Below are 20,265 nucleotides of genomic sequence, written 5' to 3'. Positions count from 1 at the left end.
TCAGCTGCAGGCTGCAACCGTCTGGGAGGCGGTGACAGATCTCAGGGCCTGGAAGACAGCTGGGGATTTCACTCACAGAGACCCCATAGAAGGGCCAAGGGGAGAATAAAGGGCAGGAGGTGAAGCTAGCCCTGAGCCTCTGTCCCACCCCCACCTCCTCAAAAGTGGAGCTTTCTAAGCTTCAGCTGGGCAGACAGGTTGTATCCCTGACACAAAGGCCCTTCTGCAGCATATGGGGCAGGGAGAGCTCTGCCTGGGTCAGGCCAAGGAAAGCAGGAAGGGGAAAGAGAGTGAGTGGAGGAGTTCCTGCTCCAGATGAAGGAATTTTGGGGCAGAGGGAAGGAGCCTGCTCCACAGAGAGGGGAGAGAGTTTCTGTCAGTGCCAGCGGACTCCATTTCCTCTTCCACTAGTTCCCCATTGACAGGGAGCCAGAGCAGTACCTGCAGCAGGGAGCGGGAGTTGCTGGTGTCCTCAGAGGCAGAGTCCCTGCAGCGCCTCGGGCATCTGGTGCAAGTGCCGGATGATGCGGAGCTGGTGCATCACATTGGCCGTGACGTCCTCCTGCTGCACGGGAACGAGAACCTGTCAGAGACTCAAACGCCCCCCAGGAATCAGGGGGCACCTGGAACTAGCACCATTGCACCCTGCACCTGTCCATGTCGGAAGGATGGATTCACCAGGATGGAGGCTTGTTGTCCTCTCTAGTCACCTCCAGTGTCAGCCACCCTCCTTGTAGGGTGAGCCACCTCCCCCTCAGTGCCCTGACAGCTCTTCCACCTCCAACCCACCTGGGGACACAGCTGAAGTTCTCAGAGCCCTCTCCTCCATCCCCACCCAGGGAGGGCAGGGGGGCTCTAGCAGGGGTGTGGGGGGGCAGGAGGGAGTCTGCCAGCAGTGAAATGGGATGTGGGGAGGTTGAGACCCTTCCCCAAGTCACCCCAGGGACTAATGCTGAAGCCTCAGGATGGCAGCCCTGGTGAATGGGGCAGATCAGCAGCCCCTGCTGACTGAATCCTCCCGTTCTCTCTAGAGTGGGTCCAGCCCGGCTGGCAGCAGGACAAGCTTCATAGAATCATAGAATATCAGGGTTGGAAGGGACCTCAGGAGATCATCTAGTCCAACCCCCTGCTCAAAGCAGGACCAATTCCCAATTCAATCATCCCAGCCAGGGCTTTGTCAAGCCTGACCTTAAAAACCTCTAAGGAAGGAGATTCCACCACTTCCCTAGGTAACCCATTCCAGTGCTTCACCACCCTCCTAGTGAAAAAGTTTTTCCTAATATCCAACCTAAACCTCCCCCACTGCAACTTGAGACCATTACTCCTTGTTCTGTCATCTGCTACCACTGAGAACAGTCTAGATCCATCCTCTTTGGAACCCCCTTTCAGGTAGTTGAAAACAGCTATCAAATCCCCCCTCATTCTTCTCTTCTGCAGACTAAAGAATCCCAGTTCCCTCAGCCTCTCCTCATAAGTCATGTGCTCCAGACCCTTAATCATTTTTGTTGCCCTCCGCTAGACTCTTTCCAAATTTGCCACATCCTTCTTGTAGTGTGGGGCCCAAAACTGGACACAGTACTCCAGATGAGGCTTCACCTATCACCTATGCCGAATAGAGGGAAAGGATCATGTCCCTCGATCTGCTGGCAATGCTCCTACTTATACAGTCAAAATGCCGTTAGCCTTCTTGGCAACAAGGGCACACTGTTGACTCATATCCAGCTTCTCGTCCACTGTAACCCCTAGGTCCTTTTCTGCAGAACTGCTACCTAGCCACTCAGTCCCTAGTCTGTAGCAGTGCATGGGATTCTTCCGTCTTAAGTGCAGGACTCTGCACTTGTCCTTGTTGAACCTCATCGGATTTCTTTTGGCCCAATCCTCTAATTTGTCTAGGTCCCTCTGTATCCTATCCCTACTCTCCAGCATATCTACCACTCCTCCCAGTTTAGTGTCATCTGCAAACTTGCTGAGGGTGAAATCCATGCCATCCTCCAGATCATTAAAGAAGGTATTGAACAAAACCAGCCCCAGGACCAACCCTTGGGGCACTCTGCTTGATACCGGCTGCCAGCTAGACATGGAGCCATTGATCACTACCCGTTGAGCCCGATGATCTAGCCAGCTTTCTATCCACCTTATAGTCCATTCATCCAGCCCATACTTCTTTAACTTGCTGGCAAGAATACTGTGAGAGACTGTATCAAAAGCTTTACTAAAGTCAAGGAATAACACATCCACTGCTTTCCCCTCATCCACAGAGCCAGTTATCTCCTCATAGAAGGCAATTAGGTTAGTCAGGCATTACTTGTCCTTGGTGAATCCATGCTAACTGTTCCTGATCACCTTCCTCTCCTCTAAGTGCTTCAAAATTGATTCCTTGAGGACCTGCTCCATGATTTTTCCAGGGACTGAGGTGAGGCTGACTGGCCCGTAGTTTCCAGGATCCTCCTTCTTCCCTTTTTTAAAGATGGGCACTACAATAGCCTTTTTCGAGTCATCCGGGACCTCCCTCAATCGCCATGAGTTTTCAAAGATAACAGCCAATGGCTCTGCAATCACATCCGCCAACTCCTTTAGCACCCTCGGATGCAGCACATCCGGCCACATGGACTTGTGCTCGTCCAGTTTTTCTAAATAGTCCTGAACCACTTCTTTCTCCACAGAGGGCTGGTGATCTCCTCCCCATACTGTGCTGCCCAGTGCAGTAGTCTGGGAACTGACCTTGTTCGTGAAGACAGAGGCAAAAAAAGCATTGAGTACATTAGCTTTTTCCACATCCTTTGTCACTAGGTTGCCTCCCCCATTCAGTAAGGGGCCCACACTTTCCTTGACCTTCTTCTTGTTGCGAACAGACCTGTAGAAACCCTTCTTGTTACTCTTAACATCCCTTGCTAGCTGCAACTCCAAGCGTGATTTGGCCTTCCTGATTTCACTCCTGCATGCCTGAGTAATATTTTTATACTCCTCCCTGGTCATTTGTCTAATCTTCCACTTCTTGTAAGCTTCTTTTTTGTGTATAAGATCAGCAAGGATTTCACTGTTAAGCCAAGCTGGTCACCTACCATATTTACTATTCTTTCTACACATCGGGATGTTTTTTTCCTGCAACCTCAATAAGGATTCTTTAAAATACAGCCAGCTCTCCTGGACTCCTTTCCCCCTCATGTTATTCTCCCAGGGGATCCTGCCCATCAGTTCCCTGAGGGAGTCAAAAGTCTGCTTTTCTGAAGTCCAGGGTCTGTATTCTGTTGCTCTTCTTTCTTCCTTGTGTCAGGATCCTGAACTCAACTGTCTCATGGTCACTGCCTCCCAGGTTCCCATCGACTTTTGCTTTCCCTATTAATTCTTCCCTGTTTGTGAGCAGCAAGTCAAGAAGAGCTCTGCCCCTAGTTGGTTCCTCCAGCACTTGCACCAGGAAATTGTCCCCTACACTTTTGAAAAACTTCCTGGATTGTCTGTGAACCGCTGTATTGCTCTCCCAGCAGATATCGGGGTGATTGAAGTCCCCCATGAGAACCAGCGCCTGTGATCTAGTAACTTGTGTTAGTTGCCTGAAGAAAGCCTCGTCCACCTCATCCCCCTGGTCTGGTGGTCTATAGCAGACTCCCACCATGACATCACCCTTGTTGCTCACACTTCTAAACTTAATCCAAAGACTCTCAGGTTTTTCTGCAGTTTCATACTGGAGCTCTGAGCAGTCATACTGCTCTCTTACGTACAATGCAACTCCCCCACCTTTTCTGCCCTGCCTGTCCTTCCTGAACAGTTTATATCCATCCATGACAGTACTCCAGTCATGTGAGTTATCCCACCAAGTCTCTGTTATTCCAATGGCATCATAGTTCCTTGACTGTGCCAGGACTTCCAATTCTCCCTGCTTATATCTCAGGCTTCTTGCATTTGTGTATAGGCACTTAAAATAACTCGCTGATCATCCTGCTTTCTCAGTATGAGTCAGGAGTCCTCCCCTCTTGTGCTCTCCTGCTCATGCTTCCTCCTGGTATCCCACTTCCCACTTACCTCAGGGCTTTGGTCTCCTTCCCCAGTGAACCTAGTTTAAAGCCCTCCTCACTAGATTAGCCAACCTGCTGGATAAGATGCCCTTCCCTCTCTTTGTTAGGTGGAGCCTTTCTCTGCCTTGCACTCCTTCTTCTTGGAACACCATCCCATGGTCAAAGAATTCAAAGCTTTCTCTCTGACACCACCTGCGTAGCCATTCGTTGACTTCCACGATTCGATGATCTCTACTTGGGCCTTTTCCTTCCACAGGGAGGATGGACGAGAACACCACTTGCGCCTCAAACTCCTTTAACCTTCTTTCCAGAGCCACATAGTCTGCAGTCAAGTATCAGGGGGTAGCCATGTTAGTCTGTATCCACAAAAACAGTAGTTTGTAGTCTGCAGTGATCTGCTCAAGGTCATTCTTGGCAGTATCATTGGTGCCCACGTGGAGAAACAGGAAGGGGTAGCGATCCGAGGACTTGATGAGTCTTGGCAGTCTCTCCATCACATCGTGAATCCTAGCTCCTGGCAAGCAGCACACTTCTTGGTTTTCCCGGTCGGGACGGCAGATAGATGAATGTAAATATGATGTAACCGGAATATGCTTTATGCAAAAGGTCTCTTGTAAGGTATCATAACAAAGGTTATAACCTACTGAACGTATTCCTCCTATTTGTATGCATGTATCATTCTTATATCTGAAGCTAGAAATATGAAGTATAACTCGGAGGTCCTATTGTAATTATGCAAAGTGTGGGCCATTAATGGTGGTTTAGAATCGTGGTGACTCTCATTGACCCAGACAATTGGTTGTAAATGGTTTATTTACCTGCAAACTTCCTGTGTATGTGTGGGCCAACCCAGGAAGAATGGAGACTAGGGGTCTTACAGTGACATGTGACCAAGTCACATGATACTGGAATCCAGCTTAATCCTTGTACTTTTCCATGGATGAGGCAGGGGTGGGGACAAGCACAGACAAAAGATTCCCACCTTGTGCCAAAGTTATAAAAGGGGGTGGAGCAGGACAAAGGAGGCTGACAGTCATGAGAAAACCCCGGCTTACCACCTGAGATGTCTGCTGGACCTAACAAAGACTGTACCGGGGAAAGGACTAGGCCCAGAGTAGGAAGGAGGCTGGTCTGTGACAGAAACTTATTGGAACATCTTTGAGGGTGAGATATTACCTGTAATCAGTTTCTTAATGTATTAGGCTTGGACTTGCGAGTTTGTTTTATTTTGCTTTGTGACTTACTTTGTTCTGTCTGTTATTAATTGAAACCACTTAAATCCTACTTTTTATACTTAATAAAATCACTTTTGTTTATTAATAAACCCAGAGTAAGTGATTAATACCTGGGGGAGCAAACAGCTGTGCATATCTCTCTTCTATCAGTGTTATAGAGGGCGGACAATTTACGACTTTACCCTGTATTAGCTTTATACAGAGTAAAACAGATTTATTGGGGGGGTTGGATCCCATTGGGAGCTGGGTGTCTAGGTGCTGGAGACAGGTAACTTGCTGAGCTGTTTTCAGTTAAGTCTGCAGCTTTGGGGGCATGGCCCAGACCCTAGATCTGTGTTGCAGCAGGCTAGCGTGTCTGGCTCAACAAGACAGGGTTCTGGAAATCCCAAGCTGGCAGGGAAAACGGGCTCAGAGGTAATTTCAGCACATCAGATGACAGTCCCAAGGGGGTCTCTGTGACCAAACCCCCATCACACCTCCCTTCCCCCATCCCACACAGTGCAGATGTGTTTTACCATTTGGCTCTCTCCTCCAGTTGTTATTTTTTAATAAATAAATTTGTTTGGTTTGAAAGCAATCTTTATTACATTAAATGAAAGCAAACATAGCCATGCAAAGCAACAGGCATTTTTCTAAAGTTATCTCAGTGTATAGTATGGAACAATTGCAGTCACCTACTAGCATTACAAGCACTGCACTCCTGAGCACAGCAACAAATATTACTGGCTTTCAGCTGCTCCTTATGGCCCAGCGCTGCGCCCCTCTAATAGCCCTGGTCTCTAGCTGTTCAAATTCAGCCTCAATGGTCCATCCCTGAGTGAACCTTTCACCCTTCCCTTCACAAATGTTATGGAGGGTACAGCATGCGGCTATAAGCATAGGAATGTTGTCATTGGCCAGGTCCAGCTTCCCATACAGACAGCATCAGCGGGCCTTTAAATGACCAAAATCACACTCAACAGTCATTCTGCACTTGCTCAGCCTGTTGCTGAACCGCTCCTTGCTGCTGTCAAGGCTCCCTGTGTATGGCTTCATGAGCCATGGCATTAAGGTGCAGGCGGGGTCTCCCAGGATCCCAATGGGCATTTCGACTTCCCCTACGGTGATCTTCTGCCAGGAAGAAAGTCCCGGCTTGCAGCTTCCTGAACAGTCCAGTGTTCTGAAAGATGCGTGCGTCATGCACCTTTCCGGATCAGCCTGCGTTAATGTCTGTGAAATGCCCACAGTGATCCACAAGCCTCTGGAGAATCATCGAGAAATACCCCTTGCGATTAATGTACTCGGAGGCTAGATGGTCTCGTGCCAGAATTGGAATATGCGTGCCATCTATCGCCCCTCCGCAGTTAGGGAAACCCATTTGTGCAAAGCCATCCACAATGTCACACACGTTGCCCAGAGCCATGGTTCTTTTAAGCAGGATGTGATTAATGGCCCTGCACACTTCCATCAACACAAGTCTAATGGTCGACTTTCCCACTCCGAACTGGTTAGCGATTGATCGGTAGCAGTCTGGAGTAGCCAGCTTCCACAGTGCAATCGCCACGTGCTTCTCCATGGGCAGGGCAGCTCTCATTCTCGTGTCCTTGCGCCGCAGGGCTGGGGCGAGCTCATCATACAGACCCATGAAAGTGGCTTTCTTCATCTGAAAGTTCTGCAGCCACTGCTCGACATCCCAGACATACATGACAATGTGATCCCACCACTCAGTGCTTGTTTCCTGAACGCAAAAGCGGTGTTCCACTGTGGTCAGCACCTCTGTGAATGCCACAAGCAATCTCGTGTCATAGCTACTACACGTGGTGAGATCAACGTCGAGCTCCTCTTCACTTCCCAAAACACTTAGCAGCAGAAGAGGAAGAGATGCTCCATGGGATAGCTACCCAGAGTGCACCGCTCCGAATGTCAATGCAAGTGCTGCAAGTGTGTTTGCACTATTGCACAGGCAGCTGACCATGTGAGCACACAACCGTGGTTTCCCTGCAGTGATCTCTGAGCGTCGCTGTAACTGCCGGCAATGGACATCTGTCAGTGTAGACAAAGCCTGAGGCCATGTCTACATGCGCAATTGAACAACAAAACTTTTGTAGTTAAGAGGTGTTAACTTCCCCCTCCCCTCAAAAGAGAAAAGTTTTGTCGCAGCAAGTGCCAGTGTAAACGGTGTGTTGTTGACAGAAGCACTCTCCTGCCGACAATGTGAACTCCGCTCATTGGGGATGGAAGTATTTTGTTGGCAAAAGAGCCGACAAACAGTGGCTATGCTGCCCAACTTTTAGCGACATGGCAGTGTCGCCAAAACCTGTGTAGTGTACACATGGCCTTAGACGTTTTAGTGTTTTGTTTGATTTGCTTGGTAATCTGCTTTGTTCTGTTTGCTATCCCTTATAATCACTTAAAGCCTGCCTTTCATAGTTAATAAACTTGTTTTTTTAATTAAATCCAGTCTGTGCGATTCATAATGCGGCGGGGGGGGGGGGGGATTGTGCACATCTTCCTCCATATTGAGGGATGGGGCGAATTTATGAGCTTATGTTGTACAGATTTCTCTACAGTGCAATACAGTATTATTTTGGGTGTACTTTCCAGAGGGGAGCTGCACTTGAGTGCTGAGTCTTCTCATAAAGTGCTGTTTGCAGACTGTGTGATTCTACAGCTGTGTGCTGCCAGAGGCTGCAGACTCTAATTCAGCCAAACAGGGAGCGGGAACCCAGGCTAGTGGAGTAGGCAGGCTCAGTGAAATCCCAGTACACCAGGTGGCATCCCAGAAGGGGGGAGGGGACAACCTGTCACATCATCTACTGGCTCATATCCGGTCAGTAACCTACCTCCACATGTTACTTTCCGTGGGCTCTCTGCCATGCGCTCGTTTGTCCAACTTTGCATGACTCCACGCTTTTTCCATCAGCATCCGTAGCTGTCTGCAGAAATGTCCATCTGGATGTTAGAACAGCGTCGCTATAGAAAGTCTCTTCCCACGCCTGGATTGCTCTGTCCTTGGATAGTAATTCATCAGTCATATACAGTGATTTGACTCAATTGCGTGGTCCGTGGCTAGGGTTGTCAGGTGTCTCATTTTATTACCAGAAAGTCCAGTCAAAAGGGGATCTGCAGAGTTTCTTGTCAGATCTACTGTCTGCACTCCAAAAGTCTGGTTATCATGGATGGGGGCAGGCGGAAGAGAGTCATCAACCCACGCCAGCCTTTGCACACTCAGGGCCACCTCCTATCTGTATCTTGTGGGCAGATAGTCTCCACGTCGGGGCTGCAGCTCCCATCCCATCCCATCCCCGGCATAGAGAGAGCTCTGATGGGGAAGAGTGATGATTGAGTGACAAGAAATGCGGTGGGAGGGGACAGGGGAAAGTGGGGGGAAGGGTCGGGGCATCAATGAAAGAGGCAGACCAGGGGCCAGAGCCTCAGGGGGAAGAGGTGGGGCAGGGGAAACTTCCAGCGCTCTTGCTGTAGTGTCGTTTTCAGAAATTAGAAAGTTGGCAACCACATGGCCAACAGGGGAGTACAGTTAATGAAAGAACCCTAACAGCTCTACGCACCTCTGTGCCAGGGCTTGATTATTCCCTACATCTCACGGATAACACCAGTATTGTTGCTTCATATGCGATATTTCTGGAGGAATTCTGCATTACTGTGCAAGCTCAGAATTCATAGCCCATGCAGATTTCTTTTCACCTCAGAATAATTGATTTCGATGGAGAAGCACTGTAATTACACCTTTTGCCCACTAGGGGCTGCTGTGGCACCAAAAGAGAGGGCAGCTGGCTCACGGCTGGAGAAGAGGGAGGGGGTTAGAGGCTGCATTCTTCACAGCATACTGCCCATGGGGCCAGGTGTGGAGGCAAGCGATATGGGGGTGGGAGGGGGGATGGACACAGTGAGGCATATGGGGCTGCTGGGGGTGGGGGTGGTCACAGAAGATACAGGGGTGACATTGAGCCAGGGGCTGAATGCAAGTGGGGATGCAGAGACACATGGGGACAGGATCAGAGGTGTCTGATTGAATGGGTGAGGTCAGGGGTGTGACAAGGTCTCCATAAGGGAGGTTCTCCAACTCTCTAACAATCACCCTCTCCCCCCCCAAAAAACAAAACCCTGTTCCATACTTCTTCCACCCACACCCAACAACTCTCAAAGTTCACTCCAGGTTCCTTCCCAGCAATTACTTCCCTCTCCCTCAGCATCTCCATGACCCCGGGCTCCCCCAAGCCTTTGCACTGCTTCTGAGGGGTGCGGGAAACACATTTCTACATTGTAGTTTAAATGAATTATTACTCAATGTTCTGTGTTAATAGGTCTAGTAAGGAATCTATTTGTGAAAAATCACTTCCTGAATCTTTTTTAGTTGTTTGTACTGTTATAGACACAGTTGCTGACAGGTATTTTGAAATAAATTAGCAAAATAATTGAAATTAGCATAATTCTATTGTATTATTTTGACAAATAAAATACGCAGAATTTTACGTTTTTAATTTTTTTAGCATGGAATGGGAAACTCTCTTTGTGCAGCTGCCAGTCACATGGTTCACGAGGCCTCGTGTTCAGTTAGGCCTTAGAACATTTTGGTTGGTTCATCTTAAAGATTTACACTTCACAGAGGCTTTTCCCCATGCCATCTGAAAGCATCAGCTTCTTTAATAGCAAAGAAACACCGGGTTAGACAGACCTTTGTTACACATTAGGTACATAGTTCTTCATCACATTTCTATTTAAAGTAGACAGCATGAGCAGTTCCTGAGTCTCCTTTCAATCACACGCACTGGGCTGTCCTGCCCCGCCCCTCAGCCCAATCCATGCTGAGACAGGACTGCAAAGCCCACCTCTAGATGTCGCCCCAGAGTTACCCCCAGCTGGAACCAGGGTAGGTGTGGTGGAAAGATCCTGGCTGGGTCCCATCTAGATGGGGAGATGGGGTATGTGTCTTGGCTGCATCCTACCTAGATGTGTGTGTGTGTATGGAGAGAGACTTGGCTGGATCCCAGCGAGATGAGAGGAGGGGATATCCTAGGTGGATCCCAGCTAGATGCAGGGGTCCCTAATGGAGTAGGCTGTGACCATCTGCTCTAAAATCCCCCCACCTGTCTGTTCTTCCCCACACTGCTCAGCAAAGTCCTCTGTCCTGCCCCCACAGTCTCTCTGCTGGGCATCATGGGGACAGGACCACTCCCTGGTCTGCATCTGCTGGTGCTGGGCCAGGCCCATTGGCTGCCAGAAGCCCCTCTGGCCCTGGCAGTTACACAAGGGTGTTGGTGTGAGTGACCTGGTGCCGGGTGAGGTTGCCCAACTGAGAAAAGCATTTGCCACAGTCAGCACAGCTGTACGGCTGCTCCCCAGTATGAATGCGCTGGTGTATTTTTAGCTGTGAGCTGTGTGCAAAGCTTTTGCCGCAGACACTGCACTGGAATGGCCGCTCCCCGGTGTGCGTGGTCTGATGTTTGGTCACTGCATGGGCGCTGCTGAGGCTCTTGCCACATTTGGGACAGCTGTATGGCCGCTCCTTGGTGTGCGCGCGCTGGTGTACTCTCAGGGTTGAGATATATTCAAAGCCTTTGCCGCAGTCAGCACAGCGGTGTGGCCGTTCCCCCCCGGTGTGCGTGCGCTGGTGTCTTCTCAGGTATGAGATCTGTGAAAATCCCTTCCCGCAGTCAGCACAGCGGTGCGGCTGCTCCCCGGTGTGGGTGCGCTGGTGCTGGGTCAGCTTGTCGGTACTGCTGAACTTCTTACCACAGTTGCCACAGCGGTGTGGCCGCTCCACGGTGTGCGCGCGCTGGTGTACGGTCAGCACACTGGCACTGATGAAACTCTTGCCACACACATCACAGCTGTACGGCCGCTCCCCAGTGTGTGTGCGCTGATGTATTCTCAGGCCTGAGTTGTGTGCAAAGCTCTTGCCACAGTTGGTGCAGTGATACAGCCGCTCCCCAGTGTGCGTGCGCTGGTGCATTCTCAGCTGTGCGATCTGTGCAAAGCCCTTGCCACAGTCAGCACAGAGGTGCGGACGCTCCCCGGTGTGCGTGCGCTGGTGCATTCTCAGCTGTGTGATCTGTGCAAAGCCCTTGCCGCAGTCAGCGCAGCAGTGCGGTCGCTCCCCAGTGTGTGTGCGCTGGTGTATGGTGAGCACACTGGCACTGGTGAAACTCTTGCCACAATCATCACAGCGGTATGGCCGCTCCCCAGTGTGTGTGCGCTGGTGTGTTCTCAGGTGTGTGAACTGTACAAAGCTCTTGCCGCAGTCGGTGCAGCGGTGTGGCCGCTCCCCGGTGTGTGTGCGCTGGTGTATGGTGAGCACACTGGCACTGGTGAAACTCTTGCCACAATCATCACAGCGGTATGGCCGCTCCCCAGTGTGTGTGCGCTGGTGTATGGTGAGCACACTGGCACTGGTGAAACTCTTGCCACAATCTTCACAGCGGTATGGCCGCTCCCCAGTGTGTGTGCGCTGGTGTGTTCTCAGGTGTGTGAGCTGTACAAAGCTCTTGCCGCAGTCGGTGCAGCGGTGTGGCCGCTCCCCGGTGTGTGTGCGCTGATGTATTCTCAGGCTTGAGTTGTGTGCAAAGCTCTTGCCACAGTTGGTGCAGTGATATGGCCGCTCCCCGGTGTGCGTGCGCTGGTGCATTCTCAGCTGTGCGATCTGTGCAAAGCCCTTGCCACAGTCAGCACAGTGGTGTGGACGCTCCCCGGTGTGCGTGCGCTGGTGCATTCTCAGCTGTGTGATCTGTGCAAAGCCCTTGCCGCAGTCAGCGCAGCAGTGCGGTCGCTCCCCAGTGTGTGTGCGCTGGTGTATGGTGAGCACACTGGCACTGGTGAAACTCTTGCCACAATCATCACAGCGGTATGGCCGCTCCCCAGTGTGTGCGCGCTGGTGTGTTCTCAGGTGTGTGAATTGTACAAAGCTCTTGCCGCAGTCGGTGCAGCGGTGTGGCCGCTCCCCGGTGTGCGTGCGCTGATGGACTCTAAGGTGTGAAATCTGTGTAAAGCCTTTGCCGCACTCAGCACAGTGGTGCGGCCGCTCCCCGGTGTGCGTGCGCTGGTGTGCTCTCAGGTGTGCAATCTGTGCAAAGCCCTTGCCGCAGTCAGCACAGGTGTATGGCCGCTCCCCGGTGTGCGTGCGCTGGTGTATTCTCAGCTTTGAGCTCTCTGCAAAGCTCTTGCCGCAGTCAGCGCAGCGGTATGGCCGCTCCCTGGGGTGCATGCACCGATGCTGGGTCAGCGCGGAGCGGTTGCTGAATCTCTTGCTGCAGTCGATGCAGCAGTGGGGACGCCAGCCCGTGGGGAGTCTCTGGTGTGTAGCCAGGTCTGGTCTCTGGCTGAGTTTACCCCGGGGAGGGACTGCGTCCTGTGCATGGATCCCCCTGTGGGCCGTTGGATCCTGCGTCCCTGCCGTGCTCTCCCCACACTCAGACTGTGTCTTCGTTCCCCCCAGAATCCCGAGCCCTGCTGGAGAGAGCAGAGGCAATCCCGGTGTTAGCTCACGGTTAAGGCTACAGGTTTATCAAGGATGGGAAAAATGTCACAGATGGAGCAATTTCCCCATTTGCCCATGACTGTTTTTTAGATGGATGCCTCATCCTGCAATGGGGGCGCCTGTCCCACAGGGCAGGACCAAACGCCTCGCTCTGGGAATTGAGACCTGGCGTGCAGGGTTACAGCGCCACTCAGATTTGCCCCTCCTTCCTGTCATTATGGTAGGGGAACGAGGCCAAACTTCAGTGAATGGCCTTGCCACTCAGGTCCACTCTAGTCCACCCCAACCCCTCTGCACCAGGCTGGGGTCAGTGCTGCTGCACTGGGGGACCTGCTGGGTGGTTGGTGCCCCCTGGGCAGGGCGAGGAGGAGGATATTTTATTAAAAATCATGGCGCCGTCTCAGTAAGTTTAGTGACCTGTGACTTTTACTAAATTTACTGTAACTGCTCTAAGAAGCAACAGAGAGTCCTGCGGCACCTTTAAGACTAACAGATGTATTGGAGCATAAGCTTTCGTGGGTGAATACCCACTTCGTCAGACGCATGTAATGGAAATTTCCAGAGGCAGGTATAAATATGCAGGCAAGGTAACTGCTCTGTAATTTCTGATACAAAATGCCGTAACAAATCTGCAGCCTGACTCAGGGTGGTTCTACCCTATGTTGTTTGTGCAGCACCTGGCACCTGTTCCCATGTGCGCCAAGCACCTCGTGAGTCTTGTTTTGTGCTTAAACTGTAGTCTGCCCAGGCAACGGGCAGGACCTGGAAAAAGGGGCCCTGATCCAGGACTTGGGCCCCTACGTGCTAACACAGTTGAAAATGTGTCCCTGGTTTATTTTCAATCAGAGGTTTTTATTTTCACAGAATCATAGAAGATTAGGGTTGGAAGAGACCTCAGGAGTTCATCTAGTCTAATGGTTTTTAAACTTCTTTTTTCATGGATCTCTTGAAAATTCCTGAGGGTCTTGGTGGACCACTTAATGATCTTTCCAAATGTTGTTTGTGCCATTAGCTAACTATTGTAAAGCGCTTTGGATAAAAGCGCTATATTAAAAAAACCACCTTAATAATAATTAACTCTCGCTTGCATGCATATGATCTGCACACATAGCTCGGCTTTAAGATGCTAAACAAATCTCTGAGTCAACTAGAAATATTCATGCTCTCATCGCAAATATTAATACAATATTTTCTGACACTGAAAAAGGGAGTAAAAGCCATTCGCTCAGGCTTATGCAATTTCTCTGAGATGTCCACTGTAAATTTGACTAATACATCACACACACAGAACAGTAAAAATAAGTAATAAAGTGACACAAACAGCAAAACCAAAACCACAAACAAACAAGTGACAACACTGAAAATACAAAGGGAAGTAAAATATCAAGTGGCTGGTTATGGGTATTTTAAATGAGTGTTTAGGACCCACGCTGTGCAAATGCAACAGAGCCCCGTAGAAACAGGCAAAGTTCTCCTGGTTTCACATTGTGTTGCGTGTGTCACCAACTCAAAAACTCTCAGTGCACTCGTTGAGTTTGTATAGGCTTTGGAGCACATTAACACATGGCTTGGAGTTTGCACACAGATCCCTGCCTCAAAGAACTTGCAAATAAGGTCTTTAGCATACAAAACACTAAGCAGTAACCCCACCAAATCTAGTGCTGCTTACTACTTAAGAGTCAATGGGAATACTCTCAGGTTTAAAGGGAACTATCCACGGACCACTTGAATGGAGCTCGCAGACCACTGGTGGTCCCCGGACCACAGTTTGAGAACCTCTGATCTAGTCCAACCCCCTAGTCAAAGCAGGGCCAACCCCAACTAAATTTTACATGTTGCTGGTTCTTCACTTTCTCCTCCTTTATAGCATGAGGCCTGGTTCACCAGTTTTTGTGCTGTTTTAACTATATTGCTTTGAAACTACTTAGCTGAGGGGCTACAATCCACTCATGTGAACGCAGTGAGACCGGTTTAAAGCTGCTTAGAACAACGTAGTTTATTCCTCTGTGGGGAGTGAGTCCTTTTCTAGGAATTCCTTCTAAAGTCATTCACCTTGGGCCTGATGTTTCATTCTTTGTGCAAAACTAAAACTAAACTAAAATCCTCAAGAAGGTGGGGGGTTTGGGGTGGTGGGAAAGGGGTTAAGGGCATGACAAGTCACTCAGGATTTGTGTGATGTAACAAGCAAAACATGTCTGTATTGTTTCACGACCCAATCAGTGACACTGCTGAGGTGGAAGGAGTGAATGGCTGCCACACAGTGGGCCTTTGATCTACAGAGAGTCACAGCATGTGTTAAGGCTGAGGGGTGTCTAAGCATTGACACTGAAGCAATGTAAGTGACAAACATTTCGTGCCACTGAGAGAGCAGGAGGAGAGGGGATGTGAGAAAGGCCATTCCACCACCCTCTCCCTCACACCCAGCCCATACACTACGGTACTCCAAGTGGTGGCCCGCAGGATGATTTAGTCTGGCCCGCAAATATGTTCATTGCCCCAGCAGCAGCTGCCTGGAAAGCGGGACAGTTTTAGAACATTACAGTGAAACGCCCATACCTACTATACAGAAAAATATACAATATATCACCTTCTCATTCCTACTATAGGGAAACCTACTATAAGGTGGTTGCACAACTGGTTGGAAAACCGCACTCAGAAAGTAATTGTTATGGTTCACAAATGAGCTGAAAGGGCATATCGAGTGGGTTCCCGCAGGGATCTGTCCTGGGTCTGGTTCTACTCCATATCTTCAGAAATGATCTGGACAGTGACACAGAGAATACACTCAAAGTTTACGGAGGATACCAAACTGGAAGGAGTTGCAAGCCCTTTGGAGCACAGGATGAGAATTCAAAATGATCCTGACAAACTGGAAAAATGGTCGGAATTAAACAGGATGAAATTCAATAAGATCATATGCAAAGTACTACACTTAGGTAGGAATAAAGAATTACACAAATACAGAATGGGAAATAACTGCCTAGGAAGGAGTACTGCAGAAAACCATCCAGGGTTATAGTGGATCACAAACTAAATATGAGTCAATAATGGAATACTTATAAGGGAAAAAAAGCAAATATTGTTCTGGGATGTATTAGCAGGAGTGTTGCAAGCAATATGCGAGAAGTAATTCTTCCACTCTACTCAGCACTGGTAAGGACTCAACTGGAGTATTGTGTCCTGTCAGGGCATCACATTTTGGGAAGGATGTGAACAAATTGGGGATGTCTACAGGAGAGCAACAAGAATTATTAAAGGTCTAGAAAACATGACCTATGAGGAAAGGTTGAAAAAATTCCGTTTGTTTAGTCTGGAGAAGAGAAGGGTGGAGGAGGCTGATAACAGTCTTCAAGTACATAAAAGGTTGTTACAAAGAGGAGGGTGATAAATTGTTCCCTTTATCAACTGAAGTCAGGACAAGAAGCAATGGGCTTAAATTGCAGCAAAGGAGATTTACATTTAGAGATTAGGAATAACTTCCTAAGTATAACAGTAGTTAAACACCGGAACAAATTACCTAGGGCAGATGTGGACTCTCCATCATTGAAGGTTACTAAGAACAGGTTAGACCAGGGGTGGGCGAACTACGGCCCGCGGGCTGGATCCAGCCCCCCAGGGCTTTGGATCCGGCCCGCGGGATTGCCACGCCTGTGGCGCCTGCTGCTCCAGGAAGCGGCCGGCACCACGTCCCTGTGGCTCCTAAGGGGGGGGGGGGGTAGAGGCTCCGCGCGCTGCTCTTGCCTGTGGGTACCTCCCCCGAAGCTCCCATTGGCTGCAGTTCCCCGTTCCCGGCCAATGGGAGCTTCGGGCGAGGTACTCACAGGCAAGAGCTGCACGCGCAGCCCTGTGCCCCCCCTCACTCAGGGGCTGCAGGGACGTGGTGCTGGCCACTTCCCGGAGCAGCGCCAGGCCGGGGACAGGGCAGGTGGGAGCTGCTGCCACTCCGGAGCCACTCCAGGTAAGCAGTGCCGAGCTGCAGCCCACACCCCGAACCCCTCCTGCACCCCGCACCCCAACCCCTTGCCCTGAGCCCCCTGCCGCACCCCTCCTCCCTCCTGCATCCCAACCCCCTGCCCTGAGTCCCCTGCCACACCCCACACCCCTCCTGCACCCCAACCCCCTGCCCTGAGCCCCCTCCCACACGCCGCACCCCTCCCTGCACCACTGCCCTGAGCCCCCTCCCGCACGCCGCACACCCTCCTGCACCCCAACCCCCTTCCCTGAGCCCCCTCGTACGCCCCGCACCTCCTCCCACACCCCCTCCCGCACCCCATCCCCCTGCCCCAGTCCTACATTCATGGCCCTGCATGCAATTTCCCCACCCAGATGTGGCCCTCGGGCCAAAAAGTTTGCCCACCCCTGGGTTAGACAGACACCTGTTAAGGATGATCTAGAAAGATAATACTTAGCCCTGCCTCACTTCAGGGGACTGGACTAGATGATCTACCGAGATCCCTTCTAGGCCTACAATGTTATGATTCATAGATATCAAGGCCAGACAAGCTCACTGTGACTCCAAACTCCATCTTGCTGCTGTGATTTTCCACAGTAAAAACAAAGGGGTCCTTCCACATGGCAGAGGGTATAAAAGGCCCTGGAAACCCCTCCATTTTGTCTTCATTCCTGCTTCCAATCCTTATCTCTGGAGTAACCTCTCTACAAGTGAAGTTTTGAACAAAGGACTGAATGACCCATCCATGCATTGGATGTAATTCCATCAAGCCTGAACCAAGAACTTTGCAATTGTTTTATGTATTTGATTCCATTTAACCAGTTTTAACTCTCATTTGTATTTCTTTCTTTTTATGAATAAACCTTTAGATTTTAAAGGATTGCAACAGGGTAATTTGTGGGTGAAATCTGAATTGTATGTTGACCTGGGTCTGGGGCTTGGTCCCTTGGGATCAGGAGAACCTTTTTCTTTAACTGGGGACACTGGTTTTCATAACCATTTGTTCCTATAAGGAGTGCTACTGGTGGTGATATAAGGGAACTGGGCTATCTGAGGGAATTGCTTGTATTTGTCTTGGAATTGTCTGGTTAGCCAGTGGGGTGAAACCGAAATCCTCTCTGTTTGGCTGGTTTAATGTGCCTTAGTAGTGAAGGACCCCCAGCCTTGGGCTGTGACTGCCTTGCTCCAAGCAGGTCGTCCTGAATTGATACTCTCAGTTGTGTCACCCAAGAGCACCCCTTGTTACACTTCTACATTAAGGAGCCCTCTGCTAGCAGCTGTGTGAATCAGAAGGGACTGGATTATTATGACTCACCTGAGGAGGGGCTCTCAGGCCCTGAGCTTTCCCTGGAGTCCTCAGCATCCCAGATCCAGAGCTCTGCCTCCCCTATCTCGATCCGGTGGATTAAGTCTGGTTTGGAATCTGAATAGCCTGTTTTGGGGGAAAGAATCCGTTTTTCACTAAAGTTTTAGGGGCAGGGATTCATTTATATGTTGGTGCAACCCAGCACAACAGGGCCCGGATCTCAGTCAAGGTGTGTCTGCGCAGCACTGGGTGCGACAAGGCCCCGATCTCGGTCAGGATGTGTTCGCACAGTACCTGGCACAGCGGGACACTGCACGCCTCGACAGAGGAAAGCCCAAGGGATCCCAAGCAGAAGAAAATGATATAAACCTTCCTTAGAGGAGATTTCTTCCCATCTCCCACCAGGCAAGTTTGGTTCATACTCTAAAGCTATGGAACCTTCTCAATTTGCTTTGGGGGCTGAGTCACGTGGCACAAGGTGGCTCCATTACACAGACCTATCAGTCCTTTTGCTTAGGATGCAGCATTGTTCAACTGTATGGTTGTTAAATTTATGATGTTCGTTCTTTTTGGGGAGGTGTGAAGCTGTTACAAGCAGCAGGAGAGTTTTCTTCCTGCCTTATTTGTCTAACTAGAGTCAGTTCCTGAGGCAGAGTTGTTGCCCTCCGTGTCTGGGCTGGGATTCCTGGAAGCGGTTGTTGCTCATGTGCTGTTTGCAACCACCTCTGTTGCAGGACTGAGGTACATAATGTTAGACTAAGATTAAATCCAGGCTCTGTAACCGTGATTTCTTCTTTAACAGGAAACCAGCCTGAAAGGGGCTGACATTTGCCACCACATGGCAGCTGAGGCATCAAGGAAACCCGCCAGAACTCATAGCTGTGAGTAAAAGAAGGGAAATTAGTCCTTACCCAACGAAACAAGGGCCTGGTAATTCCTCAGCATCTGATCCTGGTACAGCTGCTTCTCTGGCTGGGATAAGAGCTCCCACTCCTCCCGGGTGAAATACAGAGCGACGTCCTCGAACACCACCTGGAGCTGCTGGCACAAGCGTTACACACTCAGCACCTTCCGCTCCAGCCCCCAGCCCGGAGTCTCAACAGGGGACGCGGTTTCTAGGGGAGCGACTCCCAGGAAACCCCCAGCCTGGCAGCTCTGACCCAGGGAGACTCCCCCCCACCCCCGCACAGCTCCCCCAGGGACTCGGGGCCCTGCTGGCCGCGGACAGGAGTCGCCCTCGGCTCCCCACGGGGCTCTGGGGCGGGGCGCTGGGAAGGGCCCGAATCCCAGGGCCGGGAACAGGCTCCTCCCCCCCGGCCGGAGTCCCGCCTCCGCCCCAGGCCTGTGCTCAGCCGCACTCCCGCCCCGGCTCAGGCGCCTCCGGGCTCCTCTGCCCGGCCGGGGCCTCGCTCGGCTCCGCGTGTCCGCCCGGCCAGGGCCCCCCCAGCCCCGGGGCCCCAGAGCCGCCCCCCGGCCCCAGCGCTCCGGCTGCTGCAGCCCCCGGCCCCAGGGTCACTAGCGCGGGAGGGACCCGGGTCCCGGCCCCCAGCCGGGACCAGCCAGTGCCCGGCCGGGGAGTCCCCGCCCCGCGTCCTACCTGCGCCAGCCCCGCTGCAGCCATCGCCGGGCTCGGCTCCGGCCGCTTCCTCCGGGCAGCGACTTCCCGCCCCGCGGCTGGTGCCTCCCCGGGGCCGCCTCTCGCCCGCTCCCCGCCCTGGGGCTGCAGCCGGAACCCGCCCTGTGCACGGGCCGGGCTGGGACCCAGGTGTCTGGGCTGGCCCCGCTCCGCTCCAGCTCTGCCGCGCTCCCCACTCGGCCCCGCGCATGAGCCGCCAGCTCCAGCAGCGGGGGGAGGCCCCAGCGCAGGGACCTTCCGACCCAGCCCCCCGGACGCCTGGGTCCCGAGTCCGGCCGCCGGGGGGGGCTCACTGCACGTGGTGCCCGGACGGCAGGAGCCCGTTACAGGACAACCCGGTCCACGCCCCTGGGTTGTGAGGGGGCGGGGGGGGGGCGCTGCGCCGTGGGGAGCTGGCTGCGGGGGGCTGGGAGCCCGGACTCCTGGGTTCTCGCTCGGGGAGGGGAGGGGGAACTAGTGGGGCAGTGTGTGTGTCACAGAAAGACAAAGATCGGGCTGTGTAGTGTGTGTTTGTTGCTAGGCTGTGTGATGTTGGTGCGTGTGTCACAGGAGATCACCCCCCCAGGCTGTGTATGGTGTGTGTGTGTGTCAGAGCAGCGCTCGCTCTGTGTCTATGCGCGTTACAGGCAAGGTGCGGGAATTGAGCCCT

General features: G+C 51.6%; 1 protein-coding gene across 1 annotated transcript; it reads right to left on the bottom strand.

Moving 5' to 3' along the window:
* Positions 1-472: 472 nt before the first annotated feature.
* Positions 473-19,601, bottom strand: LOC135877937 (zinc finger protein 420-like). Its single transcript, XM_065403458.1, has 5 exons — positions 19,578-19,601; positions 18,892-19,018; positions 17,990-18,106; positions 10,518-12,691; positions 473-565 (listed from the first exon to the last, which is right to left on the bottom strand). Exons 1-5 carry the CDS (start codon positions 19,599-19,601, stop codon positions 473-475), a joined length of 2,535 nt encoding a protein of 844 aa, XP_065259530.1.
* Positions 19,602-20,265: the final 664 nt, after the last annotated feature.

This window comes from Emys orbicularis, chromosome 4, assembly GCF_028017835.1.
Source record: "Emys orbicularis isolate rEmyOrb1 chromosome 4, rEmyOrb1.hap1, whole genome shotgun sequence".
Taxonomy (NCBI): Eukaryota; Metazoa; Chordata; order Testudines; family Emydidae; genus Emys; species Emys orbicularis.
Note: the sequence above shows the minus strand (reverse complement) of the source record. Positions and strands in the feature narration are given on the sequence as shown.